The sequence below is a fragment of the Puma concolor genome, chromosome E2 (assembly GCF_028749965.1).
Source record: "Puma concolor isolate L17-30 chromosome E2, mPumCon1.1.hap2, whole genome shotgun sequence".
Lineage (NCBI taxonomy): Eukaryota > Metazoa > Chordata > Mammalia > Carnivora > Felidae > Puma > Puma concolor.
This window is the reverse complement of record NC_141681.1, coordinates 27,581,486-27,600,969: the sequence shown is the minus strand read 5'-3', so window position 1 is coordinate 27,600,969 and position 19,484 is coordinate 27,581,486. Positions and strand designations below refer to the sequence as shown.

At 43.3% G+C, this 19,484-nt stretch overlaps 1 protein-coding gene across 1 annotated transcript; it reads right to left on the bottom strand.

Annotated features, from left to right (window-relative positions):
* Window positions 1-22: 22 nt before the first annotated feature.
* On the bottom strand, window positions 23-13,001 carry PRSS54 (serine protease 54). The gene is given in 7 exon segments (XM_086689300.1): window positions 23-310; window positions 313-805; window positions 3,809-3,940; window positions 4,529-4,783; window positions 10,346-10,521; window positions 12,913-12,961; window positions 12,963-13,001. Coding segments are annotated over 7 exon segments (1,185 nt in total). The 5' UTR covers window positions 12,999-13,001; the 3' UTR covers window positions 23-266.
* Window positions 13,002-19,484: the final 6,483 nt, after the last annotated feature.

Genomic DNA, 19,484 nt, shown 5'->3' with positions numbered 1-19,484 from the left:
CTGAAAGAACCACAGGGCACTCTAATGGTTTGGCACTTGTTAGCCCACATTTAGTTTACAAGCACAAATGAAAGTGACCTTCCCGCATGTGGGAGTGGGACAGAGGAGGGAGAGCCAGCCCAGTGTGCACCCTGGGCCTGTCCATGGCAGCCCAGGTGTGCAGCTAGCAAAAACAATCACCATTAAACAGACAGCAAAACAGAATGTGACTGCCCAGCACTCAGCATTCTGAGCTTACTCCTCAGTTGGGAGGGTTAGCTCCTAGACTAGATACCATTGCAAAAGAAAACAAGCACAAAGAAAAACAAGGTAATTCTTGGGGCTGATGTAACCTGTTCTGACCTGAAATAGGCCCTCTACCCTCCCCAGAGTCCCCGCCATAATAATCATAGTACATGGGTTGTATGTCCACAACAGAAGTCCTGCCTAATTCCCTTAACCCTTTCCTCCCAATGTCTGGGCTCTTTCTAGAGCTGTTTGCTGGCAATGAATATACGTCGGCCTTTTTTTCTCCTTGCACGTGTGCTGGGGACCATCCACCTTGGCCCAGCCTGGAATGTTTTCTCTGTGTAATGGTGAAATGTTCTTTGTAGCTGAGTGAAGGCAGCAAATTCTCCCAGTGGTGGAAGGCAGACAGCGGATGGCTGGTTTTCTTAGTCTTGGACATAATCCAGTCGCCATAGTCTTCCACCTTGAGGTACAGTAAAAAGCCAGGGCATTTCTCACCCCCATGGGACAAGACTCCTCTCAGCACCCACAGATTCTGTTGCTGTAGCTGGCACATCATGGGGTTTCCAGGGTCCCCCTGTGACAAAGGACAGAAGGCTTCAGGTCTAAGAAAACTCATTTTCTTTTTAAATATATCCTTGTGCAATTTACCGTTTGTTCTAGAAATGTTTTATATTGGTTCTCACTTGAGAGGGGGTAAATTATAGGATACTATTTCCGATCTAGGCAGCCACCGCCACGAATTCCAACAAGATGGATTTTCCTTTTATCGTGCAGAGTATTTGCAGGCTTCTGCCATTTGCCTTTAGCTTCCTGGTTCGCATTTCATTTTCATGCCCCTTTGACTAAATCCTCACTCTCTCTTGGTTCCTCATTCCTCCAGCGTTGACCAGGCTGGGTTCCCGGCTTTTCCACCTGGCAGCTGCCTGGCAGCACACCTGCTCACCAGCCCTGCCCGTGCTCTCAGCCTTCCTCTGGGACTCAGGGATTCTACCACACAGACCTTACCTCCTTTTAAGGGAGTGATGAGAAGCTTGGCACGCTTACCTAGATGTGTGACCCCGGAGAGTCACCTAGTTCTCTCTGAGTAAAGTGCAGAACCCTAACAGTGCCTGGCACACAGTACACACTCAAACAATTAGCTACTATTATCCTGGTAATAGAAAAGGCCATCATTTTATATGAAAAGCTGAGAAATATGAGAAGAGCAATAAGGCAACTACTAGGTATAATTTACCTTAACTGCCCCAGCCCCAAGCCTCCTCTTAAGGTAATACCTGACCCCACTCCAAACCCGTGGTCCATCTTGCCCCAAGAAGGGTTGTCATTCAAAGGCTGACCAGCCCCTTCGGCCCACGTGGCCTGCCTATGCAGAAGGACTGGGCCAGCACATGGTACTCTTGCTGCCCTGTGCTGCCATGGAGCAGAGGGCAGAGATTTCATCCCAAGGGCTGGCTGGCTCTGCTACGACTGTTGAATGGGCTCACATCTGCACCCTATCATGTCTGCCTGGGGCAGAGACGCTGTCCAGCCAAGCATGGCATGGTCTTCCCTTCTGTCACCAGTTCCAACCCCAATTTGCTTTAACTGTGGTTCCATAGCTGGAGGAAGAAAAACAGTGCAATTTAGGACAAGTAGTTTGATGAATGAATGATTGTATGGAGACCTCCCTGGCTATTGCGTGGTTTTGCAAGTTGCCACTCTGCCCAGGTGTAGAATACATGGCTTTTCCTCTTCCTCATAACCTGTGGGGCCCAACTTCTGAAGCCCAAGCAGCTGAGAGAAGAAGTACCAGGTGCTCCTCTGGAGCAGCCCCACCTCATCTCCTAGGGGAGCAGCCCCAGCTTAAAGGGGCTCTTTTATTGTGTGATCCTTAACCTTAACATTGAACAAAAGCCCTGACAGTCGTGGGGAAAGGAGGGGGGGTGGGTTCAGAGTGATTCTGCTTTTGTTGGGTTTCTGGGGACCCACTAGGCAGATATTGGACTTGGGTAGTTTATTCTATATATCTGAAATATGGCTTTGAGGACTTCTGGACACTAGAACACATGTCCGAGAGAAGAAAGCATCCTAGGTAGACAAGTCACCATTTATTTGTCTGAGCCAGTTTGCTAGCACAGTTCAAAAACAAAGGACTGACTGCAGGTGTGCTACAGGTAAAAACCAGTCTAAACTTTGCAGGTAGATTTGAAGAGGTGATCATTTAGAGTAGAAGCAGCTTACCATATCCCATTGAATCTAAGATGCTCTTGAAAAATTATTATCTTTTGGGGCACCTGGGTGGCTCAGTTGGTTAAGCCTCCAACTCTTGATTTCGGCTCAGGTTATGATCTCACAGTTCGTGGGATCTAGCCCCCACTTCTGTGCTGTCAGCACGGAGCCTGCTCAGGATTCTGTCTCCCTGTCTCTCTGTCCCTCCCTCGCTCACACTCTCCCTCTCTCAAAATAAATAAACTTAAAAAAATTAACATCTTTGGAATGATATGTGTCTTTTAATTGGTTGATATCAGAGTTTAACTGGCAGCATTTTCTCTCCCTTGGTATTCCATACAATAATGGCACATTCCACAACTGATAGCATCTTAGATTTGATGAAATATGGTGCTGGATTGAGGGAATACCTCAATTATCTAACTTAAAAAGTTGTTAGTCTTCCACCTGCTAGAGTCCAGTACAAAGTAGACACTCAATAAATGTTGGATCAACTTTGGAAGGGCAAACATTGTATAATGAAAGGCAGCCCTTCGTGCATTTGCAATAAAATTACTTTTAGGAAGAATTGTCCACATATATGTACTCTTCCCCCTTTCTCTAAAATACTTTCCCTAGATCATCTGGGGAAAAAAAATTTCCCCATCTGGGAATGCTGAAAGTTACTTTGAAGGAGAGTAGAAATTAGAAATAGTAGAGTGTAGAAATTTTGGAGTAGAGGAGAGAAACCGCCTGGACACCTGGTAGACCTGGGTTCTCATCCTTATTATAACATTTATTAACTGTGTGATCCCTGTAAGCCCCACCTTCTCTGGTGTGGATATGAGGGAGCCTGGACCAGGGACTTGTCAATTCCACACATTTTGCTGAGGTAGTAGGATAGCCACATCTGTACAGCCCTCATCCGATTGGAGGGCAGGGCTTCTTACAGAAAAACAAAAAACAAATCAATAACTGATGAGCAATAGCATCAGAGTCTAGATTCCATAGAAGCTGAATACAGTGACCCCACCCTGTAGACATGCTCAAAGTATACATGGTTTGACCCCACCCTGTAGACATGCTCAAAGTATACATGGTTTGGACTCACACTTGCAAACTTTTAGCCAGTGAAAAACCATCTATGACTTAGACATGCTTAATCATATCACATTGAAAATGGTGACTGTTTAGTCCACTCGGTAGATTTTTATTGAATATCTGCTATCTGACAAGTACCGTTCACCCCGGAGACAGCCATGGATCCCAAGTGACAGTCCCTGCCAGTCCCTCAAGGAGTTCACTGTGCAATGAGGGAGAGTCCCGAGATTCCCTTGAAGTGACCACTGCTTACTCTCAGCCTTTAGCTTTTAATCCATCATGTTCTTACCAAACAGACAGCATCGGTTTCCTGCTCTATGTGATTGCCACATCCTGTTTTCTTGAGTTTGTGTAAGGGACACATGTTGATGTCTTTCACGGAGATTTTCCTCAGGATACTCATTGTCATGTGATTTCCTGTCTGGACCATGCAACAGAAAGCCAAGAATTATTAATGAGAAGACATTGTCTATGTTAACTACAACTCATGTATCCAGATGGGAATGAGTGGAGAATATTCTGATAAACCCCGTTCTCATAGAAATCAGAAACTGTGTCTGAGTTTTTCTGAACACTACCTTTGTTTTGAACTTGAATGTAAAAATAGAGAACATATTCATCCTTTGTCCACATCTACAGAGAATACATTTCCTTGTTCACTTCCCAAGAATAAAAGAAAAGAAGGATGGCTTGGTCAAGAGGGCAATCAGCTCCTGTTCAGGGAATAATGTCTCCTGATCTCTCCCTTCAGGCTTTGCACTCCCTTCAAGCTGTTTGCTGACTATGTACTTCTAATTTGGGTGTAGAGCTAAAAGAAAAGGGACCAAATGTAAGAATGGCCACAGAAAGGGCAAGCATTGGGAATCTTGACTGATTACATGAGGGTTCCAGCCCAACTCTAGAATCTTGAGCAATGGGAGATATGAAGCTAAACCCTAGAACAGTTCATCCAAGTCACCCTCACTGCTCGCACACACACAGCCTCCTCTAGGAGAAGGAAGGCATTAACTGCAGATGTGGGATTCCATCCTGCCACCCAGCAGTTCTGCAAGGCTGGTGGCATATGCAGCTTTCTGCCAAGGAAGCAGATGGGTCGGACCAGGTTGCTGAACTGCATCGCCGTGTCTGTCTTCAGGAGGGCTATGTTATTGTTCATGGTCTCATTATCAAAATCCTCATGGATGATGATGGTGTTGACCGGATACTCTTCATGAGCAATCACTTTGGCATCCATCTTAGCTATACCAACTATGACAATGATGTCCTTCCTAGAGAAAAAGCAAGGGAATCTTTAGAAGCCGAGGCACCATGGAAGCTTCACACTTTCTTTTTCATATTTACTCTTTTGGGGGGTGGGTTGGAACACTCATCCAATTGATTTTTCCTGGGCTAGTTTTTACTTACCCCTTTGGACCCAGTCCCCAGGAAATCTTTTCTGAACTCCTAGACTCGTGTCCTCCTTTGTGAGCCCATAGCATCTTGGCAATTCCTTTACCTTAATGTCATTTGTCCCACCACCCAAAGATAATCTGTTATGACTTATCTTTTTTTCATGCTTTTTCCATAGTTTTTTGGTTTGTTTTTTTTTTGATAGTCATAGTTACACCAAGGATGTAACCTTGACTCTTGATTTTAGCTCTTAACATTTTAAAAGAAACATCTTTTCATATTACATACTCTGTAAATACTCTTGAGAGAAATTCCAATTATAATAGCGATGGAGCTCATTTGGTTGTTTTCCCTTTCTCCCCTTGGGGACCACCCAAGGGACTACAGAAATGAGAAACAAATGCTGAAAAACACCATAAAATGAAAAGACACTAGAGAATCCAAACCTCAGAATTAGAGGAAGGGCTGACAACAGCAGTAAAGGACGGCAGAAGCGCAGGGTGTTCTAGATGGTACCTACTCCCACAAAGTCAGGAAAAGCTGCTCAAACACACTTCTCAGCAAAGAGGTAGAAAGAAAACAAAACAAGCACCAAAATAAAGGCCAAATTGGAAGCTGCAAAAAGGAGAATAGAGAGAACAGAAAATACGTTAAAGGGCACAGGGTGAAGGACTGAGAAAAGTGACCAGAATGAAATGGACGTTAACAAAGATTTTTAAAGGCGAGAAAGGAGAATGACAAATATGGCAGTCAATGGAGAGCCAGCAGATCACAAAGAAAGTAACCCAAATAAGACAGAAAAAAGATTTCAGGATCCAATTTAAGAACGTTTTCTGGAAATAAGCCTTCGCTCTACAGTTTGGAAGTGTACTCCACACCCTAGGGAAAAAGCAATACAGAATGATCAACATGGAGACATAGCCTTGTCAGCTCCCAACAAGAAACAGATGGCACTCTCAAGGTAAGTTGGGGAAAGTTTAAGTAAGTTGGGGATTCTTTACAATGGTCTTGGAAGGATGTAGGGAAATCACAGAGAATAGTTCAGTACCTGGGTGTCACGTGGCAAATGCAGCTTCCTGCTCAGATAACAACAGGGTGCCATTGTGCCTTTGGGTACTAGAGGGAGGAGGGAGTGGTCAGAGCTGTGGGCAGTGGGTCACTTGGCTGGAGGAGGCAGCCAGTCTACAGTACCCCTCTGGGGAATAAGGACCCTGCCCTTGCCCTCCCCACTTCCTCTTAACTCTTGCCAGTACTCCCATTGGCCAAACCCAACTGGAACCCAGAAGGTAAGAGTACCATTGGTGTAACCCACACAATGGGACCTCCTGGGACCCAGAAGGGTAGAAGAGAGTAGAGAGTAGAAATGGGAGAGATGCCGCATAGCTAGTAAAGTTGATGGACTTCAAAGACAAAGGAGGAATCCTTAGGCATCCAAACAAAACCAGATTAAGTCATCTTAAGTTTGGCTATGTAATTTATTGCCTAACCCAAGGAACTTGAGAGAGTGAAAGGGGATGCTTGCAGCAGGACACTAGGATAATAGGTGTAACCAGACCTCTCTCAGGTGCACTGGGATGAGTGATCATGTACCTAGAGAGGAAAAAATCAGAATGGCTTCATACTTCTCTACAGCAAGATTTAACACCAGAAACCATGGCAGTTGTGGGGGTGGGGGTGGGGGTGGGGGTGTGTGTGCAGTGGTAATGCCTATTAAGTCTCCAAAAGAAAGAAGGCATGATCCATGAATTCTACACTTAAGTTATCATTCAGGCTTAAGGACAGCACATTTGTTAATATCCAAAACCCAAGGAAATATGGTTCTTGGGAGCCCTTTAAGAAACGGAGACAAATTTTAGCCAATTCTAGTGTTGAATGGAGAAAATCCAGCAGTGTTGAATGGAGAAAATCCAACAAAAGGACTGTCAGTAAGTGTGGAGTTCATTATAACATTGGACTGAAAGCCTTTTTAGAGTTTGGGTTAGAGTCAAAATGTAAACTCTGTCAGTAATCAGATGGTGTAACTAAAGCTATAAAGAAGGTCAGAAGGTAGGTATATATGTCAGTTTCCTCATCTTTTAAAGGAATCTAAACATATTATTTACAGCTAATATGTAAAATAATAAGGATGTGCAAATATGTATGTGAATCAAGGTAAACATTAAAGCACTTATATTATCTATTAAAATTGTGTGGTGGAGGAGAAGGAGGGAAGAAGTAAAAAGATAGGACTTTTGGCACTGACTACAGTAGAGTCTAAAGAGAACAGTCCAGGGGCACCTGGGTGGCTCAGTTGCTTAAGCCTCCGACTTTGGTTTAGGTCACAAACTAAGGGTTTGTGACTTCGAGCCCCGTGTTGGGGTCTGTGCTGACAGTGCAGAGCCTGGAGCCTGCTTTGGATCCTGCATCTTGCTCTCTCTCTGACCCTCCCCAGTCGCGGTCTGTCTCTCTCTCAAAAGTAAACATTAAAAGAAAATAATAATAATAAAGAGGACAGTGCAGAAAGAAACAAAGGATGTTGCTGTCTTCCTTGAAATTATAACTCTAAGGTGAAACCCAGAACAAAAACTCAAACTTTCCAAATTTGTCAGAAGAGGCATTCAAAACAAAGGCCACATAATGAAAAGAAAAAGCGGAAAACATAAACTAAAATGAAAACAAGAAGCAGGAGTTTCATTTAGAACATCAATTTAGAGCAGAAGAACATGAAGTAAGACAGAGAGGCTCTTAATGACGAAAAAGAATTAAGTCTATGGCGAAGACCTTGTAGTCATAAGCATCTGCAGCATGTGACATATGTTCATAAAGGAAATATTCCAGGAAATAGGAGAAAGAGCCAAAGCTTGTTCATGATAGATTTTAACTCACCTCTGTCAACCTAGGACAAAGTAAAGAGATTCCCTCCCCCAATTTTATATATTAAATTGTCCACCAGAGACAGAGAATGAACTTTGAATTTTAACCGTGGGAAACATTCACGTGACTCACATATAGTAGACTGCAAGGGCAATTGTACACCAGAGATAGAGAATGAACTTTGAATTTTAACCGTGGGAAACATTCACGTGACTCACATATAGTAGACTGCAAGGGCAACCCCAACAAATTCCTAAACAGATCTAATCATCATGTAGTATAACTCAAAACGAAATAAGGGCAGAAAACAAACAAAACACCCTGAGTATTTGAAAACTCTGTCTTTAATAAAACCCTGAGGCAAAGGGAAAATCAAAACCAAAATAGATAGACCAGATAGGAAATAACAATAATGAAAACGCTACCTGGAAAGCCAAATCTCTCTGGAAGGCTAGTGCCAAGATTCAGTCCAATCTGTCCACTCCTGGGTTATTCATGCTACAGTGTATTACACATGTATGCAATAATATATGGACAAATATATCTACTTGCGGCAATTTTTGGCACTAGGAAAGATCAGAAGCAACCCAAATTTCCACTATCAGAGAACTGTGTATTTATGGTAGATCCATCTTGGGATACTGTGCAGCTGATAAATATGGGAGTGAAAAAGAGTGAAAAAGCTGAGTGTAATGCTGTGTCTGGTACACTATCAGTTGTATCAGGGGCTGTTATAGACTGAATTGTGTTGTGCCAAATTTGTTGATGAAGTCCTAGCCCCAGGTGTGGCTGTATGTGGACACAGGGCCTTTAAGGATGTTATTAAGATTAAATGAGGTCTTAAGGGTAGGGCCCTAACCCAACAGGACTAGCGTCCTTGCGAGAGGAGGAAGAGACATCAGAAGTGCACACCCTGAGGAAAGGCCATGTGAGGACACTGCAAGAAGGCAGCCATCTCCAAGCCAAAGAGAGAGTCCTCAGAAGAAACTAGTCCTGCCGACACCTTGATCTTGGACTTCTGGCTTCCAAAAGGTGAGAAATAAATTACTGTTGTCTAAGTCACCCTGTGTGTAGTATTTTGTCAGGGCAGTCCTAGCAGATTAATACAAGGGGGAAGGAAAAATCTCTCTCTGTCAATAGATACAAGAATCAATATAGCTAGATATCCATAAGTGCATTGAGTAATTAAGGAAGAATATTTAAGAAACTGATGGTAGAATATGGTTTAAGGGAGGAAGTTAGTGTCTGAAGGCCAGGGAATCTTTTGGTTCCTTCTGAACATTATACTGTGTACATGTATTTTAATTTAAATGCATGCATTTTCAGGGGTTTCTGGGTGGCTCAGTCCATTGAGTGTCTGCCTCTTGATTTTAGCTCAGGTCATGATCCCAGGGTCGTGGGATGGAGCCCCATATCAGGCTTCATGCTGAGCATGGAAGTTGCTTAATTAAGATTCTGTCTCTTACTCTCTCCCTCTGCCCCTCTCCCCCACTTGTGCTCTCTCTCTCTCTCTCTAAAATATAAATAAATAAGTAAATAAATAAATAAATAAATAAATAAATAAAACTATTTTCAAATAAAAATATAAGTTATAGGTTTAAAAATTCAGCATCTCCACCATATTCTATCAAGTGTTTATACTATTATTTGGCAATTATAGTAATTATAATCTCTTCCCCCATACTCTGTGTGTGTGTGTGTGTGTGCACGTATATATATATGACATATAAATAGTATATATAGAGATATATAATAATATATATTATTTATATACTATATATTATATGGTATACATATATGAATGAGTAACCATAATTTATTTATCCATGATAATTGGACATTACATTTCGAGTGTTTTGTGTGTGTTTAACCACCCTATGAACAACTTTGTGCATAAAACTTTTCCAGTGGTTGAAATTATTTCATTAATGTCCACTCTCAAAAGTGAAATCTTTGGGTCAAAAAGTAAAATGTTTTACAAAAAATTATTCCTTTAATAACATTTGAGGTGTTTTTTTTTTCCTGGTTTACAAGAATGTATAAATTTACCACATAGAATTTGGAGAATACAAAGAAGTTCAAAGAAGAAAACAGAAATCGGGTGCATTCTGAGCATTCAGAGATAAGTGCTTGTAAAGCGTTTGCATATTTCCTTCAAGTCTTTTCTCCATGCACATATATTTGTGGCAGTCACGTTGTAAGGTTCAAGGTTAAGTGTTTTAAGGTACAGGCTCCTAACAATTCACTTAACAAGCTTAAAGACCTCTAGTACCTCTAGTACCAGGGGTCAGTGCCTGTGTTGCAGTAAAATGGGAACAGATGTCCTTCCCGTGGAGGATGGAGGAACAATCATTTCACCTTGTGGGTGTGCAGTCCCCACAGCAGAGAACACACTGGACAGCATGACTTTGGCAACTGGTGATTCCAGGACCCCAAGAGTCATGGCAGGGCAAGTGCCAAGCCAGTAAAAAGCCCTGTTGCCCTGTCACCAGGAATCTACCTTCCAGGTCTCCCCAGGCTGAGCCGGAAAGGGTCCCTCCACCTCCACCCCAGGGGGCTGTGTAGGCCCCAAAGGCACGGGTACTGGCCTGTTCTGCAAGGCAGATGCGATGCTGATGATCCAGAACTCACTGAGGATGCTGCCAAAAGCCAGGTGAGTGTACTGGGAATCCTGCAGCGACACCACCCACGGGAATTCCTGGTCTTTGACCAAACCCTCCTCGGAAGTTTCCACAACACTGGTTTTCTGGATGCCACAACCTGCAGAGAGGGTGTGTGGGGGCCTCACTGTTGGGGCAAGGAGTTGGCAGCCTGAGGCCACCACCACTGCATCACACCTCAAGACCACCTCTCCTGCTGGCTCCCCACTCCTTCTGGCTCTCCATCTTTGGTGAATGAACAAAACCATTTTGCTTTACCAATCACTCCCTGAAGTCCAGTCATCAAGGGGTTAAAAGGTCCCACCAGGTTGAGGCTGATTCTGGCCCATTCAGGCCTGCTTGGCCTTTGCCTTTACAGGCCCTCAAGTGAGTTGCCTCCAATTGGGCAGTCTCTTGGGTCTGGACATTTGTTTCAAATGAGAGTAAAATGTTGACTAATGTTTTAAATAAACATTCTCCCCCTGCCTGTCCTGGTTTCACCCAAGATGCTGTATTGCTCTGTACTGAAAAATAAGTCCTTATTCATAGAATCATGGAAAGTGTAAGAATGATAGAACAGGAAGGACCCTTGAAACTCAAAGCCCCAGACTGAGTGAGCTGAGCCTCCTACTTTGCAGGCAACATTATGGGATGGCGTACACATGGGGTGTTTTGCTCTCTGTGGCTGCTGACTCCCTCCCTGTCCTGACAGTCCTCATGGCCAGGGGTGCCTATCTCATCCTCAGTACTCAGAGTGGAGGGCAGGGATTCTCAACCTAGCCGCACATTTCATCCACCTGCTGGCCATCCACCTGCTGTCCCCCTGGGGACACGACCTGGGCACTGGCATTTTAAAAAGCCTCCCCAGGTAGTTTCTAATGTGTATTCAGCTTTGAGATCTACTAGTGTTTTGGGAAGGTTCTGGATGCAGTGTCCCAGATACTGTTGGCCCCTGTGCCGTGAGACTTGGGAAAAGCCACTTTACCTCTCTGGACCTTAGTTTCCTCTTTTGAAATGTGGGGTAACACACCTCTTGGAGTCATAAAGATCATGTAAGGTGAGATTATGGGAAGGTGCTTTGCAAACTGTATCCTAATGACTGATAATGCTAATGGATGATTTCTTTCTTTTTTTTTTTTTTTTAACGTAAGCCACTACTCTGGTTGCTGTTTATAAATCCCAAACCACAAGTACCTAGTACATGTTTCTAAATCAGAGGTCCTTGGGGCGCCTGGGTCACTCAGTCGGTTAAGCGTCCAACTCTTTATTTGGGCTCAAGTCACGATCTCACGGTTTGTGAGTTCAAGCCCTGCATCAGGCTCTGCGCTTACAGTGCAGAGCCTGCTTGCAATTCTCTCTTCCTCTCTCTCTGCCCCTCCCCAACTCGTGCTTTCTCTCTCTCTCAAAATAAACTTAAAAAAAATAAATTGGTGGTCCTGGATGATAGGTGTCACATGGTGGGCACCACTAGCCAACTATTGGTCAGATAATTGGTGGCTCTGTTATCAGCCATTTATTCAATTCATGGAACATTGGCAATCTATAGTGAATAAGGCATTAACCATTGTTACCCAAATCAATAAGAACCTACAGGTAGGTGATGACTTTTGCTTTCTCAAAGCTCTAGTTGGCTAGTTTATAAAACCCTTGGAAGGTCCAGGATATAAGGAGGAAATCTGAGCTAAAGATGAAATGTTTGCCCTGGGTCACTTGCCTGAAGCTATTTAAGAGGGAGGAGAGACCCTTTCTGTCTTGTGGGTATCCCTTGGTCTCTCTGGGGCTGCAAGGATGTGGAGTAGGCTAGGAAAGTAGGGGGTTCTCCCTTTGGTGTGTGCTGTGGCGGTGTTAGATGCTCTGTCCTGTCTCCCATCTAACTCCAGGAAGATTGAACAGAGCCAGCTAGGGTGGCAGCTAGATGGAACAGAGCTTGCTGTCCCCTCTCAACCTGCCTCTTCCTAGGATGGAATCTTAGTTCTGGATGACCTGGAGGTCAGGGAAGGACTGAGTCCCAAGCAGGCTCCAAGGTACCTTCTTGCTCCTGGGACCAGGAACCATCAGTTTAGTGATACTTGGGGGGTTAATGATAAAAGATTTACTTGAAACCACAATGCTTAGGTAGAAACAAGGGGAGGGCCTGGTTTCTGAGTACACCAGATATACCATAGGCCTCCACCTGGGCATGGGGAGGACATCCCCCACCTGATGGTGCCTGGTGGGGTTTCTGAGTGGGCTTTTCCATAGTCTGAGGCTTACTTTCCTAATGGCACTCTCACCCGAGGATCAGCTCTGCCATCAGACTGCTGAAGCCAGTTTCCTGCATCCACGGCCCATGTTCCCTTTCTTTGCCTGATTCCCACCGCCAACACCTGCTGTCCGAGCAGAGCACTGCCAGTCCTCTTCCCCCTGAGTCCCTCTCTGGACATTAAGGGCCATGTACAGGATTCCTGGACAGTTCCCCCTGCCATGTCACACAAGCTGCTGACATTGTCATGGAAAAGAGAAGCACACTCACTGGCAGAAGAGTGGGAGACATAGAGCAGTACTAAGAGCATCCGTCTCATCTCTGCCATCCCCAAAGTGAACTGCAGCAGACACCATGGGCAGCTCTGAAAACACAATATCCAGTGGCACAGGCTTTTCCTCTCGTCCCTTAAGCGGCAATCCCCCCACCGTGTCAGAGGCCCTGCCTCTTTCCTTTCCCCTGACAAAGCCTTCAAAACGTGGGAAACAGACCTGTCACGTCCCAATTGCTTGGTTCCGTGCAGTGAAGGGCTCAGGGACCAGCTGCCCAGCACCGATATTGTTAGGATTGGGAAGATGGCCCACAAAGAGGAGCCAGCCCCTGTGTGTCAGTTTTCTCCTCGATCCAGCCAGGGTCCCCAGGCTTCCCAGAGAGTTGGGTCTCAGAAGAGGGTTGTTTTTTGACTCATGGAACCTGACCCCTTTAACTCTGTAGCCATAAAATGCTGCTGAAAGTAAAAGCAGGGTTTACTGCAAGCCCACCCCTGGCTTTGCCCATCCTGCCACACTCAGCTGGCTTAAATGATGCTGGGATTTCTTTTCACTACTGACCACTTATACTTTTACATCATAACCGCCCAGTTTGTAGCTCTGTTAATTTGTGCAATAACCGGACAAGGCAGACAGTATCACTGTTCCCATTTTACAGATTCAGAGACTGACATTCACACACAGAAACCTGCCCCAGGTCACACAGCTTCCAAGTGGTGGAGCTAGAATTTGAACTGGGGTCTGTCTGAGTTCAAAGCCCACACGTGTCTCCCCCCCACCATAGCATCAGCCCCACTCTTGCCTCAAACTGTGCACCATAGCCGTTCTCAGTCACCATGTTCCGCTCATGACACTGGATGTTTCTTGCTGTCAGGATGGCTCTCAGAGTCTTCTGTGAACTGCTACTGCCAAAGGAGAAATGAACTCACTCTGACTTTACACAGCAGAGCTCAACAGAGGGATTCCTTCTACCACCTTGGGAAGAATGTTCCATTGTGGCATCACAGTTACCATGGTATCACCAAGCAAATGTCTAGACATGGAGACCTAGGAGGAGCCAGGATGAAAAGCCTGCCTGTTTCCTAAACTTGGCAAGGCTATTCTGGAAGCCTGGCTTTCCCCAAGTCTGGCGGAGAAGACATCCCTTTTGCTAGATCACAAAGCCCTGTCCCATTGCAGCCGTGGTCTGTCTACTTCCTCAGCACCCGCCCTGTGTCTACACAACTTTGTCAGACTGGATGGAGGAAGCCCACGACTAAACTGAGTCTGGTTTTTCCAATCCCCATAAGCATTCTTACATTCTCAGTGTGGTTTCCTGGAGCCCAGTTTTCCCTAGCCCTTTGGCTTGATGGTCCCAGTGAAGCCACCAGACTGTCAGCTCTGCCAAACCATAGGGTCAGATGGGATCTGCACTCCAGCCACTGTTAGCAGCTTTGGTTTCAGCACAAATGGCAGGACTCAAGAGAGCTGTTGACAACATTGTGGTAAGAGAAATGTTGACAACGTTTCATTAGATAGAATCAGAGTGCTCACAGGCTGCTGGCTCGGTCGCATGAAAGATATTTATTGGATGGGTAGATGAGTGGCTGATGGAAGGAAAGATCACTGGATAGAAAGTAAAGCGTGACTCAGAAAGGAGTCGCCATTTCCTTCCCCTCGAGATTCCCCTGATGTCCTATGTGCCTCACAATCATCCATCACCTTTAACACTGAGCAGGCATTGGCTTCTGCTGGGAGAACAGAATGGGAAAGATTTTTGGCAGTGGGAGAAATGGGAGTTGATCCTTCAGTCTGTTCGCGATGTCAATTTGACATCGTCAGCGTCAAAACACTTTCACTTGTATTTTCTCGTTTACAATTCACAATCACCTGGCCAAGATGAAGGAATTACTTGAGCTTTCCCGATGGGAACGTGGTGGCTCAGAGTGGGGAAAGTCACTGGAAAGCACATCTGGAAAGTAGCAGGGGCAGGACTCGAGCCCAGATCCTTCCAACTCTAGGGTGGTGAGCCATGCCCAAGTTGGCATTTCTCAGGCTGGACCCTGTGCTGCCTGATAAAGTACCAAAGCAGAAGTGCTGATTAGCACAAAGCCAGGCGTTGCTCTTTAAAAGTGGGGATGCTGGCGGGGGGGGGGGGGGGTGCCTGGGTGGCTCACTTGGTTAACCATCTGACTCTTGATTTCAGTTCAGGTCTTGATCTCAGGGTCATGAGTTCAAGCCCCACACTGGGTTCCATGCTGGGCATGGAGCCTATGTAAAAAAAAAAAAAAAAAGAAAGAAAAAGTGGGGATTCTGAGGGTAATGCACAAGACCCTAACTCTCTCCAATTCCTCTTTAATTCCTACATGAAAAGAAGCCACGGGGAGACCACCAGAAACACCCACTCTTAACAGGAACGATCTAGCATAATTTTGTAATACTAAGAAAGGCTCAGAATCCTGCCAGGGGCCCAGGAGACATTGTGAACAGAAGGCCTCAAATCTTCAGCCTCTCTGGGTTACTTAATGCAGACCATCAGCTTTTGGTAACTTTTAAAGGACCCATCACGATTTTGTAAATAATTATTTAATTCTTTAAGGTTAATAATAACAATGGTAATAATAGTTTTATATCTTGGAGAGGAAATTCATTTGCAACTTTACACCAAGGGCTACATATCCAGGATTGTGACAGCATGAAACATATGTAGTTTTTCAGCGGGTCACTTTCTATTTTTACTCTTTATTTTTATTAAGTTAGAAAATCCTAACTCTCAGTTAAAGGACATCTGAAATTGCAGCAAGTTCTTGAAACTGGCAGATAGTTCTGGATATTCAGATTGACTGTGGACTCCAAAATCATGGAGAGATTTTTTTCACTCTGCTGATGACTGCTCTCAGTTACTCATGGGCCATCGTGCTTGAAACCTGGAGTGTTGAAAATTTCTCCTGAGGAGTTTGAAAGTTTCATCCTGGGGGATAGTGATGGTTGAATTTCTAAATCACTTAGTTGCTTTTCCCTCTGGAAAATATTTCTTCATGTTCTGTTTCAGTTTTGGAAAATGATGTTTAAACATGCCAATAAGCTTTACTGCATTTCAAAATCTCTTCTTGGAGGCAATTAACAGAACAAAAAAAAAAATCAAGTACTGCTTCATTTACGTGTCATACATTTTCCAAGTGTTGCCTGCTACTGATCAATGGTTTGTTGAACTGTTGGGTAAAATGTCTGCTAGCCCAAATATATCATAGTTATTGTGCACTGCATACTACGACTTTGATACTGATGCAACATCTTACAGAGTCCTCTGAACAGGAATTTTGTCAATAGTTCATACTACATTTTCTTTGAATTGCTTTTCGTTACTATCGACACTCACTGAAAGCTTCTCAGCTGTGGTATCACATCTACTCTGAAGAGTACAAGTCTGAATCAGGTTTTTGCCATTGAGATATCTTCTCCACTTAGCAAAAAACATTCAGGAATTTCTTGGAAAGCATTATAATGCCCTCATTCTGGAAAAAATATATATTTATAACTTACTTACCAAAGAGGTAATCATGCTTGATTGAAAATGACAAAAATGTTTTAATGGTTTCATTATCATCAGATATCTACGTTGGACTTACAGATTTTTCCTTAGATAGATCATCCATAGAATGTTTTTATTTTCCTAAAAGTGCTTAAAACAAAACGTCATGTTTATCATATTCTTGACTCCTAAAGAAAGAGCTCGTGTGCAAGTTTTTCAATCTTTATCTAAATGAAATGCATTTCATTAGCCATTGCCCCCTGAAAGTCAAATTACCCAATCAATAATCTTTGAATTGGCTGATAATGAACATTTGCACCACATATAGCTATATTTATTAATACAAATTTCCCCAATGACAAAAAATTCCATTTTAAGTTATTCAGTTTAAAAGAAACATCTAGGAAATTTATTTCTCTATATCATCTGACTTATAACACAAGAGCTAAAACATTACCATTATCTTGTGCCTACCTCCATGTTCAACCCTCTCTTTCATTCTTGCTCTTTGTTTAACAAGTTTATCCATAGATATGTATGCCTAAACTACTGCTTAAGGTTCTCTAGAGTGTGTGTACTTAGGAACAGGATTGCTAGGTCAGAGAATGTGTTAAGATATACCTCGCTCTAAAGGTAATGCTAAATTGTTTTCCAAGATGGTTGAACCAATTTACATTCCTACCAGCAATGTAAGATGATCCTGCTGACTCATGAATGTCCTCTCCAACACTTATTACTGTCAGCCTTAATTTTTGGTTAGTCTAATGGATATAAAATGATACCTCATTGCTAAATTGTGTTTCCCTAATTACTAGTAAGGTTAAAGATAAGTTTTCTCGGGGCGCCTGAGTGGCGCAGTCGGTTAAGCCTCCGACTTCAGCCAGGTCACGATCTCGCGGTCCGTGAGTTCGAGCCCCGCGTCAGGCTCTGGGCTGATGGCTCGGAGCCTGGAGCCTGTTTCCGATGCTGTGTCTCCCTCTCTCTCTGCCCCTCCCCTGTTCATGCTCTGTTTCTCTCTGTCCCAAAAGTAAATAAAAAACGTTGAAAAAAAAAAAATTTAAAAAAAAAAAAAAGATAAGTTTTCTCATGTGTTTGTCACCTGCTCGAGTTAATGTTTATGTCATTTGTCCTTTTTTTCCTGTTGGGTTGCTTGCCTTTTTCTTACTGAGATGAAGGAATTCTTAATACATTCTGAATGTTGTTCACTATGTGTATTGTGAATATCTTCTACCAATTTCTGGCCTGTGTTTTCTATTTTAATTTCTTTATGATGTTTTCATATAAACAGAGGTCTTAATTTTAGTTTTAACGATGTCAAATGTATTAATATTATATTGTTAGGGCTGTTTTGTGTTTTGTTTAAGAAACCTTTCTCTAGGGGTGCCTGGGTGGCTCAGTCGGTTAAGGCGTCTGACTTCAGCTCAGGTCGTGATCTCACAGTTCGTGAGTTCAAGCCCCACATTGGATTCTGTGCTGACAGCTCGGAGCCTGGAGCCTGCTTCAGATTCTTTGTCTCCCTCTCTCCCTGCTCCACCCCTGCTCATGCTCTGTCTCTCTCTCTCTCTAAAAAATGAATAAACGTTAAAAAAAAATTAAAAAAAAAAAAGAAACCTTTCTCTAGATCCACATCAATGATCTATTCTACTGTATTATCTTCTTAAATCTTTAAAGTTTTGTTATGGGGGGTGCCTGGGTGGCTCAGGGTGTTGAGCGTCTGACTTCAGCTCAGGTCACCATCTCACACTCCGTAAGTTAGAGCCCCGCGTCGGGCTCTGTGTTGATGGCTCAGAGCCTGGAGTCTGCTTCAGATTCTGTGTCTCCCTCTCTCTCTGCCCCTCCCCTGCTCCTGCTCTGTCTCTCTCTGTCTCAAAAATAAATAGAAATATTTTTTAAAAATTAAAAAAAAAAGTTTTGTTTTGACACATAAGTCCTCACCTCAATCTGGAATTTTTTTTGTGTGCATGGTATGGGTCCACTCTTTCCCACATGGATAGCTTCATTTCTCCACAGGTCTCCAGTATGAGCTCGGATGTACATGTGCCTGGGACTGTTCTGAGATCTCTCTCCTGTCACACTGGTCACCTTATCTATTTCCTTGTGCCAATTCCATGCAATCTCAAGTGTTACAGCTTTGCAAAGTCTTACTGTTTAGTAAGGCAAGTGGTCCCACATAATTCTTTTTCTTTAGGAATGTCTTAACTATCCTTGGCCTTTGTACTTTTGTGTAGTTTAGAATCAACTTGGCACTGCCACCAAAAACAAACAAACGAAGCCTTCAAAGATTTGGATTAGAATTGCATTATATCAATAGTTCAATTCGTGGCTACATTAACATCTTTATATTATTGACTCTTCTTATCCATGAGCATAATGTGTCTCTCAATTTAATTAGGTTGCCTTTAAGATTTTTCAATATAATTTTATGATCTGCCCCATAAAGGTCTTGTACATCTTTTGATAGAATTTATTCCTAAACATCTTATACTTTTTGGTTGCAATTAAATGTCTTCTTTTATTATGCTTTTTAACCATTTCTTACTAAACCACTTAGAATTTGTAAAAAAATATTGTTAGAATCTTTTGGGTTTTCTATGTAAAGAATCCTATCACCTGTTAATAATGACAGTGTTGGGGCGCCTGCGTGGCTCAGTCAGTTAAGTGTCTGACTTCAGTTCAGGTCATGATCTCATGGCTAATGAGTTCAAGCCCCACCTCAGTCTCTGTGCTGACAGCTCAGAGCCTGGAGCCTGCTTCAGATTCTGTGTTTCCCTCTCTGTCTGCCTCTCCCCTGCTCAAGCTCTGTCTCTCTCTCTCTCTCTCTCAAAAATAAACATTAAAAATTAAAAAAAAAAATGACAGATTTTTTTATGACTTTTATTTCTTTTTCCTGTCTTACAGCCCTGGCTAAGACCTCCAGTAGAATGTTGAATAAGATCCGTAAAAGCGGGCATCCTTGTCTTGGTCTAAGGGAAGGTTTCTAACACTTTCTCATATAGAATAATATATGATCTAGATTGCTAACTAGATTTCCTTAATTAGGTTGAGGAATCCCATTCTATTTC